Source organism: Serinus canaria, chromosome 1A (genome assembly GCF_022539315.1).
Source record: "Serinus canaria isolate serCan28SL12 chromosome 1A, serCan2020, whole genome shotgun sequence".
In the NCBI taxonomy this organism is placed as follows: domain Eukaryota; kingdom Metazoa; phylum Chordata; class Aves; order Passeriformes; family Fringillidae; genus Serinus; species Serinus canaria.
In genome coordinates this window covers 23,843,997-23,855,102 of record NC_066314.1, presented here as the reverse complement: position 1 = coordinate 23,855,102, position 11,106 = coordinate 23,843,997, and the positions used below count along the sequence as shown (strand labels likewise).

General features: G+C 40.4%; 1 protein-coding gene across 1 annotated transcript in view; it reads left to right on the top strand.

Annotated features, from left to right (window-relative positions):
• Positions 1-1,554: 1,554 nt before the first annotated feature.
• The window catches only part of CAPZA2 (capping actin protein of muscle Z-line subunit alpha 2), a 29,713-nt gene continuing 20,161 nt past the window's right edge, over positions 1,555-11,106 (top strand). Inside the window, exon 1 of the mRNA XM_030238131.2 lies at positions 1,555-1,692. Within this exon, the coding sequence (XP_030093991.1) occupies positions 1,654-1,692 (39 nt within the window). The 5' untranslated portion in view covers positions 1,555-1,653. The remainder of the gene's footprint in view (positions 1,693-11,106) is intronic.

The following is an 11,106-nucleotide window of genomic DNA, read 5'->3' as shown; positions in this document are numbered from 1 at the left end:
ACACTGAATGCTGCACAATGCTGTTCCCTGCTACAGACCATTACCTTTTAATATTGAGATATATAATCCACAATACATGCAAAATATTCAATACTCAGATGTCCCTTAGATGCACATTCTCTGTTCTATACTTCACTCTAAATCTAACATTAGCTTTGGCTGTCATTTATCTTGTTCCTCACATAAATACAATACTGTCCATTATCTTTATCCTCCATGGCTTCAGGTACTTTAAATCTTCCTTTAGCTGTCCTGAACCAGACATGTTGTCCAACCTATACATTAATTATTTTTACTTATTTTCATCTACATGTTTTCATTATATACTGACTTTCTTTGTGCCATTAGAATACCCACAACATTTGGCTTGAACTACTTTTTGTCCAACTTCACTTTCATGTGGCACTCCTCTTACAGCATCTAGAGTTACAGCCCTGAAAAATTCTACAGAGACAGGCATATTTTGCTCTGCTGCACGTTGGCAGCATTTGTGTAGAAATATTCATGCAAGAAAGACAGATGTGGATGAACTCCACAGCATAACAAGATTCTTTGGCTTGAAGCTGGCTGCATTCACACCCCTAACCCTGACCGATGTAGGTGTATCTCAGCACCTGTGATTTTCCCATCAACGATCAGCTTTTCCTTGTTCATCATAACTGAGATGAAGTACACTGTGCTGGACATTAAGAAATTGTATTTTTAAATGTTGCCAAAGAGTGACCACTAGCCCATAGGCAATCCTTGCAAGTCATCATCCCAAATCCCCGTGTAGCTGCAATGTCACATTGCTGGGTGACCTTCCTCACAATTTCTTAGTCAGTAGGTAAAAAACTTTCTATTTACTTATTTTTCTCCCACTGATGCCATTCCACGTCCAACCTTCCACAGTAGAAATCACTTCACACATTTTTGTCGCTGATATTAGACCGAGCTTCCTACAACCTCCCCAGCAGCTGTGGGGTGCCCGGGCCTCAGCCCCGGCCCCGGCACCCTCAGAGCCCCGGCTGCCATGGGGCTGAAACCTGGACACTCCTCCTGCCTGGGGGCTGCTCCCTTCTCCCAGGCAACCAGAGACACGACAAGAGCACACAGCCCTCAGCTGTGCCAGGGGAGGTTTCTTTCGGATGTTGGGAGGAATTTCTTCACTGAGAGGGCGATTAGATATGGAAATCAGCTCCCCAGGGAGGTGGGAGGGGCACCGTCCCCGGAGCCTTTAACAAACTGGATGTGGCACTGATGCCACGCTCTGTTCGTGTTCGTCATAGGTTGGACTCCATGACCTCAGAAGACTTCTCCAACCTATCAGACTTTGTGAGTTTTACTGCTGGCTGCCCTCAACTCCAGATGCTGTTCAAACCCTTCGAGGATCCCCAGTTTTCCACTCCCAACGCGCCCCTCCGCCCCGGCATCCCCCATTTCCCATTCCCACTTCGCCCCTCCACCCCGGGATCCCCGTTTCCCATTCCCACCTCGCCCCTCCACCCCGGGATCCCCGTTTCCCACTCCCACCTCATCCCTCCACCCCGGGATCCCCGCCCACCGGCCGCGCGCACGCGCACGCGGCGCCGCCTCCGCAAGGAGCGCGCGCGGGTCCCGCCCTTCCTGCCGGGAAGGAGGAGCGGGAGGGGGCGGGCGCAGCCGGACGGGAAGATGGCGGACCTGGAGGAGCAGCTGTCCGACGAGGAGAAGGTAGAGATGGATGGATAGGTTGTGCCGAGCTGCGCTGTTCTCTGTCCCTCCGAGCCGGCGGGGCTCTTGTTTCGGCGTGGCCGCGCAGCCGGGCCCGGCCGCAGGAGGGGCGGGCGGAGGGTCGGGGTTGAGGCCGGGGCAGGGCCGGCTCGGCCCGGCCGCATCTCCCGCCGCGCCTTGTACGGTGCGGGTACGGAGGGGGCGGCGCCGGGGCCCGGCGGGGACGGCGGCCGCTCTGCCGGTCCCTGCGGCCGCCCCCGCCCGGCGTGCGGGGCGCGGGGCCGGCAGGGAGAGGCAGGAGAGACGCGGAAGGGCTTTCCCTTCCCCCACCTCCACTTCCCGTTCCCGACGCGCCGTGCCCCTGCCTGCCGGCTGCTCCGAAGCGCTCGGCCTGCCGTCCCCGGGCAGCCCCGCGGGCTCCGGGAGGAGATGGGATGCATGTGATTTACGGGAGGAAGGAGCTGTGGGGATGGGGAAGGCTGTTTTGCTTCCTGCTAGGAGGCAGTAATTGGGGAAGTGTGAGGTCAAGGAGCAGAGGGACTGTGTTAGAGATGTACCACGTACTCTTTTTGTGGCAGTTGGAAACTCAAATCTAAGGCAGATTTTTCCAGAAAAGTCTCAAGGACCAGGATGTTTTGTGAGACCTCAGTTATCACTGCTCCTTGTCATCCTCTGGGGGATCCAGCTTCACAGCAGCTGCCTGTTTCCAAGCTAGGGTGTGGTGTTTTGTGTACATGGTGCACTGCTTCTGCCTTTATGTAACACATGCTCTTGCTCATTTTCCCCTTTAAAAACTTATATTCTCATGTCTGTGGAAGTTGTGAGATGACTCAAATGTGGAAGGCCTCAAAAAATGATGTTTCAAACTTATATGAAGTTAGAAGGATGTCTAAAATATCCGAGTGGTTACAGTAAAACAGGTTTTCTGTTTGACCCGGTTTTATAAGTAGAGATGCACTGGTATGCCTAGGAGTGCGTAGCACCTAGATCTTGCTGTCCTCTTCCCAAGAGGTTTGAAGACTCTGCCTTCCTTTACTTAAATCACATTCCAAGGCCACCTCTCTCTTGATACAAGTAGTAATGTGATCCAGAAGTATAAGTGGTAATTGTGTTTTTTCTAGCCCCTTATAGAAAATACAAGCAACACTAATCCAGTACATTGTTCCAGAAGGTATGCTGAAAATGCTTTTACTGTAAGTTATCTTGCCATCAGTGAATGGTTAGGATTGGAAAGGATCCTTGGACATCATAATCTTGTCTCCCTATGATCTTGTCAGCCCTGCCCTCTGTGCTTTTGTGGCTGATGCAGTTAAGTTCTGAACTATCTTCCTTCCACTCAAGGATTTTGGTTTTTCTTTTCTCTGAAAATGAGTGCAAAGACTCTTCCTGCCTTGGTATAAGTGAATAGAATGAGCACTCATCCATTGTAAATTTAATTTGATTTCTGTATTAGTCCCATATAAAATTGATTGTTCTGTGTAAGTGGAATTTTCCAAGCCTGAGAAGTATATTTTGTTGGCTAAGAAACCAAAGATGGGTAACACTGCAAACTTATGGAAAATATACATGTGGCAATATACATGTGATACCTTGAGATTTTATTTCTGATGCTTTAAGTTGTGCTGTCATTGTACAATAAAAATGTTATTTCGAGTATTCAGTTTTACTGAGCTTAAAAAAAAATCAGCTGAATGGCCTTTGACAAACACACCCTTCTCACTCATCCAGTTGGGACTATAAATAAATGCAGGAGTAGATGCAAAGAGGCAAACATTGATTTTCATGAGAAATAACTCTGATTGCTCTTTTATATACTTTCCTTTTATGATACAGAACTGATAATATTGAAGGCTGATGCAGATGATGGTAGTGATGTAGTTTTATGCAGTACAGAACTTAACTAGAACCCTGAAACTCCTCAAGGAGGAAATAAGGTGAACCAAATAACAACGTTTTTTGTATCAGACTTGTAATAATGGTGTATGAGCACAAATAAGTAGGAGATCGAGTGATGTAATGATAGGGCAAGTTCAGAAAGGACTTTGATTCATATCTTACTTCATGTTTAGTCAAAAGATTTTAAGTGTTGCAAAGGCAGTAAGCAGTCCCATGTACCTTACTATTGCTGGATTTCAGATGATTGTGTTTAGCTGTAGCATAATTCAAGTTTAAAACCTGCAGTGTTCAGCATAACTGAGAATATAGAAAAGGGCATAATTGGAATAATGGCAAGCCAGATTGTTTCAGGTCAGGTAAATAATCTTTAAAACCAAGGAAGGAGAAGAACCAGAAAGAGCGTTTCAATATTCAAGACAGTTCTGAACTCATTCTTGTTCCTTAGATTCCCATTTTTAAAGAGATTTTGAAGCCTTGTTTTTCTTTCGGTGATGCAATGAGTGTTGCATCATTGCAACAATACAAAGACTATTTGTAGCAAATAAGGTGTGTAAGATTTGTGTGGATCCAAAGATCTAAAGTTGGACAATTTCCAGTGAAAGTTACTGGTTTTAGCATCCAGTAGCAGTGATTTATCAGTGCTAAAGACAGCTTTTGTGATCCACAGTGTTTTGTAGTTGGGTTATTCTCATAGGTCACTGAAAGTTCAGAAGCTAAAGAAGCATACTTTTAGGTATGTTGAATAGCATAAGTTTGTTTGTTTATTGATTCAATTTGTTTATTTAAAAATGGGGTGTAAGAGGTGGAAACCTTGAAGCCCTGAAATCTCAAGCAACAAAGTCATCACTTCTGCACCCTTCCTGTAGATAAAGCATCATCGCTTAACAAGTTTTGAATGTAAAATCTATTCATGTGTGCAGGATTGAGTCATTTGAACTCCATTTTTTGCAGTTCAATTTTATTCCATTTTATGAAGAAATTGTTTTCTTACCTGTAGCTACAAAAAAACTAATAAATATATATAAAATATTTTAATTAGCATATTAGTGGGAATATTAAAGGTGCAATTTATCGACATGAGTGTAAGCCATAATTAATGAAAGGGACTGATTTTACTGTAAAAGTTGCATTTGCTAATGTAAATACTCATTTACAAACAATGGCACAAATGAAAAACAGTACAAAAACTATTTAAATGATAAAACTATTGTTTTCTAGTCCATTTTTGGTGACTTGAAGGGACATGTTTTCTGTAGGTTTGCTTGGGGTTTTTTGTTTTTTATGTGAATCTACAAAGCACAGGAGTTAAATAGCTGTGTATGACTTGAGATACAGCCTCAGAAAATCAGGATGCCTTCAGGGAGGAAAGGATAACACATGAAGTTTTTTAATACTAAACTAGCTCTTGCACTCCTTAAAAAGCTGAATATTAATAAACATAGGAATTGTCAAACATATTTTTTTAAAAAGGAACTACACCTCTTTCAGTAAGTTTATATCTCAGTAGTTTCACTTTTTGGAAAGATGGGGTTTAACAGTGTGATTAGAAGAAAACTTTGCTTATAATGAGGAAGTAGTCCTATTTGTGTAAGTGAGCCTGGATGGCTTCCAGGTATTTCCTGGTGCATTGGGTAACTTTGTAACTTCTTAAATTTGTAGATTTTGACGCCTAATTTACCTAATAAAGCTAAACTAAACTCTGCAGTGTAGTTTTGTCAGATTAAGAAAAACCCATTTCTCTACGTTGGTGCTTTGGAATGAAAAGTCTGTGCCAGTAAAATGAATCTCAACAACCTGTAATGTTGTCTTCAGAGCGTAATACATTTACAGCAGATTGCACTTACATGTACAAGCCCACCAGTGTGAGAGGCTCAGGTACTTTTCTCAGTGCAAATATAAACTTCTTTCCTAAAACTGCTTTGAAAGCATTAGCAGAATTTTTGACAGAAAAAAATGTTACTTTTCTAATTTACATGTGTTAAAGCAATTCCAGTGCTTTACATCATTCATTTTGAAAGGATTTAGACTTCTGACTTTCAGAATTGTGTCAGATGAGACCTGGAGACTGTAGATGAGTAGGACCTGCATTTGAATAACCTTTTCTGGGTATAATTGCACTGTAATCAATAAAGTAAACTTTCAGTCGGGCAAGTGTACTTGATAACATTTTGATGAAATTCTTGAGTAAGAATGAGGAAGTTAGAAGTGCTTTTCAGACTGACATGTAATTTTGAATATTGGAGCCCTTCCAAGATTTAAGATTTTCATGTCCATGTCAGGATATTCTTGAAAATGTGTGTGAAGATAGTATGTTGTCTTGGGTTAGTTTGGGGTTTTTTTGACTAAAAATGCATCAATACCATTGAGGCTGATGGAGAGATCACTTTGAATCACTTTCTTGGGAAACTGTTAAACACTGTCTGAAGAAATGATCATGTACTGTATGTGCAAATAATACCTTGCTTTGCTTCTACAGTCATACTGGCTGGAAGAAATTCCTGAAGGTAACTCAAATGCTGGTTAGTCAAGTGGGCCAGCTTAGATAAGGTTGCTTAGAGACTTGCCCTTTGAGTTTTGGGTATCTCCAGGAACAGAGACTGTAGTAGCTCTCTGGGTGAGGTATTGCAATGTTTGTCTAAGCTCTCAGTCAGAAACTTACCCTAATTTACAGTTGTTGCAACTTGTGTACAGTGCTGCTTGTCTTTTACTGCGTACCTGCATAGTAAGTTACTGTGCAAATCAAAATTGTTTCCCTTTTTGACAAGTGAAAAGTAATTACTTGAAGTTTGAAGATGAATACAAATGAAACCTGTTATTATAAATAAAAGATCAGTGATTTCTAAAACTTCAGGTTATATATATTCTTTCCTTAGTACTAGCTTGGAGAAATTGGGTACCCTTTGGGGATTATGAATTCTACCATGTTAGGGAGTATTGGAGTATTCATTATGCAGTGGCATCAAAAGTCCTCCTTCTTTCTGTCTTTGTACTCTCAAAACTTCTTGCAGAAGCTTGCTACCTAGAAAACCTCATAGCTCAAGTAGATAATAGAAAAAAATTGAAGCAAAAATAGAGTAATAGGACAAGTTATTGGCTAATACAGAGATAAAACTGGAGACATTATTTTATGATGTAACAGATGTGATTTTATTGCCTACCAATTCAGTCTTCAACCTACAAGTTCTACTGTGAAATTCTATTTTTGCTTGGTTTCAATTTTGGCAGTCAAAAAAGAAGAGGAAAAGGGTTTTAGCTGCATTATTTAGCAAACCCATGTATCTTTTACAGGCAGCCCTGTATACTATTCACTTTCAGGTTCTGGGCGTGGGATGTAAAGGAGTTGAAAGTGCTTATTGAGAAATGAAAGCAGGTTTTTGAGCATGTGGAAATTACTTTTTTAATCCTTGACTAAAAAACTTCTGAAATGTAAAATACTTCAAATACTTTCTTAGCTTGATAGAAGGCATTAAAACCTTGAATAGGTAACTTAGAGAGTTGTAAGACACTGGAATTGGGAGGGGGAGACATAACAGTTGGGATGGTCCCTTATTCTGTCCATTTTCATAGAGCAAGCTCTGTTACATTCTTTTTCTCTCACTACTGCTATTGAATCTGGGCTCAGTGTCCTTGGAGTATCTCATTATAACTGATGATCTCAGTGTAGAAGGAAGAATCACTTTAAAAACTTGGGCTTTCTAGCAGAAGAATACTTTGCAAATATGAACCAAGTGCTTTTTAGCTTACAGTGGATACCACTTTGTAAAGACTGCTGAGAAAGAGAGGCCTTGATGCTGCAATTGAGAATCATGTGTGTGGATGTCCCTGTAACAGAACATCTTGGGTTTTCATGTGGGAGATGACACTGGTGGTTTCTTTCTTTGTGGAGTCTTAGTTAGCCATTTCTTATACCATTTACTTCTCAAATAAAACTTAGTGCTTTTGCTTTTCATGAAATGTAAAATTTTACTACTTTTTCAGTTTTTAGTGAATGACTTTTGCGAGGGAATAATTTTTTTATGCTGTTTATCTGTTGTCTATCTGATCCATAAGCTGAAGTACACAGTTGCTCAGCTACAATTGTATGATTTATATATAATTATAAATAGTTGTATATAAATATATGCCTTATACAACATATATATAAATAGCCATTATAAATATATGTATAATAAAAGGTTTCCAATTTTATATGCTCAGGAGTAGTAAGAAGAACTACAGAATAACATGGGGGAGATTTATCTTCTTTTTTTTTTTTTTTTTATGGTTAGTCTTGTGTGTTACTCAAATAACATCCTTTGCTTTCATATTCTGTTTTGCTCTCTGTGTCTGATGCAATGACTTTCAGGAGTTCTGTTTTGAGTTTGTTTTTTTTTAAATCTTAATATGATGTGGTGTGTGAAGTGATTTTAAGATGTAGACTTTTATGATATTTAGATACTCTTCTGCTGAAAAGTCCTACAGTGAAGCATCCACCACCCTTCAGAGTGGTTATTTTTGTGAAAATAAATCTCATTATTGAAGTCAGGTCGTCAGGTAGAAAGAATGCAGCTAAATTACCACATGTTGTGTAAGATTTACTTTTTGAAGCACTGTGAAGGGCTGGTTACATATTCTTAAATACTTGTGTATTAAAAATAATTGAGGAAAACACATGTTCTCCAGATGCAATGTAGCTTTAGGCATTACAATTAAGGAAATGTCTGTTCAGTCAAGGCCATAGGTATGGAATGTGCCCCTCCTTTCCTGTGCCACAGAACCACATTTTTAGAGGGTTTTTCCTTAGCTCTTCTAGAAGCAGAAGTGAGTTGGACACTGCAGAGAATTTTCAGTTGAGCTTGGTAGGAAGGCAGTTGTAGCACTACATTTATATTCATTCCCTCTCTACCAGAGTCGCTGCCTTTGTTCCATGTTTGTGTGAGATGATGGATGTTTTGGGATGCTGTTTTGCTGTTTGAAACTATACCCGTGGGTGAGGTTTCATGAGATGCTGTGAAGGCAGTTTGCTGCTGACATGGGGCAATTCCTTTCTCTCATTTTTGTTCTTGGAGCTTGTCCAGCTGTTTGGAGGCTTTTTTGCCTCACTAAGCTGTCAGCAGCAGGAAGCAATAATAATTATTTAAAGCTCTTTTTTAGCTAAATTCCTTGTTATCTTCTTGCCACCTTCTAAAGCTATTCTTTAGCTGGATCAGTTTGCTTGTCTGAATGCTCACAGAAATAGATAAGCACTGATGATACATAGGAGTTTGTAAAAATACTGGTGTAACATCCTGGGAAGTATCTAACCTAAAGATTTAATGAGCAATTGGAGCCCAGTACTACCAAATATCTAGCTATCCAAAGGGGAAGCTAGTTACATTTTCTTTAAATACTGAAGGGTTTACAAAGTCAAAAACTATGTTGACGTTTGGATAGAGCATCAAGCATTGTATCATGCAAGTATTTGAACCTTAGACTGTGTTCCCTTATGTGTAATACATGTCAATGCAAAATTCATTTTGAGTGGTAGATGTCAAAGCAGTTTTGCTTTATAAGGAGCAACAAAGGTGCATAATGAAAAATAATGGTACAGCTCAAGCTGAACTTAAATCACAAGTTTGATTCAAACTCAGAACTAAATTAAACTAGGTGTTATGTCCAGTATCACTCCAGTGAGTACAAACTGTATCCCTTATTTTGAGTGTGACTTACAGATCTTGAGAGAATTCAAACTTGTTTCATTTAACTGATGGCTGTGTTAATAGTTATGTGACTATGAGCTAATTGTGAGAAAACCCTGTAGCTACCTGTAAATAGTTAAGTGGGTCACGACAAACCCATTTGTTTAGTTTCAGACAGGTTTTTAACAAGAGCTACACAGAAGGCATGACTGAGAACAGGGCTCTCTAGTCTCTACTGTTCCTGGAGCTCCTTACTGGATATGATATCTCATCATCTTTTTTTTGCCAAACACAGGTTTCTGTGAGTGGGAGATTTATTGTGTGTGGTAAGATAACAAGGGTACCCTCAGGAATCCAGAATGTATAAATGCATGATGTACCATGCTTTGAGCCTGCTGTAACAGTGATAAAAGTAACTTTGGAAAGCTCTTTTTATTCCCCTGTGATTAGTAACAAAGTTGTCTTTGAGTGCAAATTATTGTGGGAATCTTTTTCACGCCCTCCCTTCCCCCCCCCCCCCCAAATTTTCATGCAATTTCTTAGGTAAAAAGGGAATTTAGTATCTATTTCACTATTTCATTTTTATTGCTGTGGAGCAGTGAACTTTAACCTGTTAGGACTGTAGAGGAAGGGGTGGATCTCTCTGCTGCCGAGAGTTCGCAGCTGAATTTCTGAATCTGAAATAAGGAATGTATAGAAAAGAGTAAGGTTGATATATGGTTTCACAGTATCCTGCTTATCAGCATGTTTTTTCTGTGCAGCATGGATGTTGATTGAAGGAGTGCGCTGTCAGGGTGCCTGCCTAGCAAACAAAACTGTGAAATAACTGTCTTTCAGTCGAGTTAAGAGAGGGAAAGAAAAATGGAAAAGGGAGAGTTTTAATGTGTCTTCTGCTGTTTAAAAAAGCACCTCAGCAGAGTCGGAGGAGCGAGCTGCCTTGGCGGAGCTGACAGTAGCACTGCGGAGCCCTGCGCTGGGAGCGCATTCATTCTCCTTGACCATATATAGGCACAGACAGCGCGCAGGGTCGGGCTTCTCCAACCAGTGTCACTTCTCATGTGGCAGGAACAGGAAGAGTGAGCTCGGGGCATTTGAAGCCGCTATGTAGAACTTCTTAAAAATTCAATTAACTTCAAAATGTCTGAGGCTGGAAGAGATAGAGGGGTAGGATTTCTCTTATGTACCTGATGGGCACTGAGAAAAATTATATTGTGAAATAAAGGCAGAAGTATGGAAAAAAAGTAGATTTAGCATAACTGCCACCAATCTGTATATTACTACATTGCTCTTTGCTTGTGTAGTCTGAAAACTGCAAATATTGTTGTAACTGAGTGTAGGAATTCAATAGATCAATTGTTTTAATCCCTAGCAGAATAAAGAATTAGGCATAATGCCTAATAATTGTATTCATCACATACAACAATCCCATCCTTTTCTCTTTCGCTAGGCTTCTCTGTATGAATTTTTACCTTAATTGAAATAGTGTATAAAATCAATAAGCTTGTAGGTTTGATAAACTTTTAATTGATGTGATAGGTAGCATTTGGCTTCACTTGAATTCTGATAGTAAATCTTGTTAGCTCTTACCTACTGAGAGAAGGCTGCAATTTAAGCAAGATTGTGAGTGGTGTAAATGTGAAAACTGGATAAAGAGAGTGGCTGCAGTGGGGAATGCTTCCCTTCTCAGTGTTTCAGAAGTCATTTTTATACTTTTTTTTTTAAACTTGCTGTCAGCTTCTGTATGATTTGTCAAAATTAATGCTCAAACCTGTATAAAGACACAATTCAAAAAAACATGTGCAGATGGGGTTTTTTTGCATTCAAGAAATTTAACGTAGAAAACACATGGTTCCTTACACAG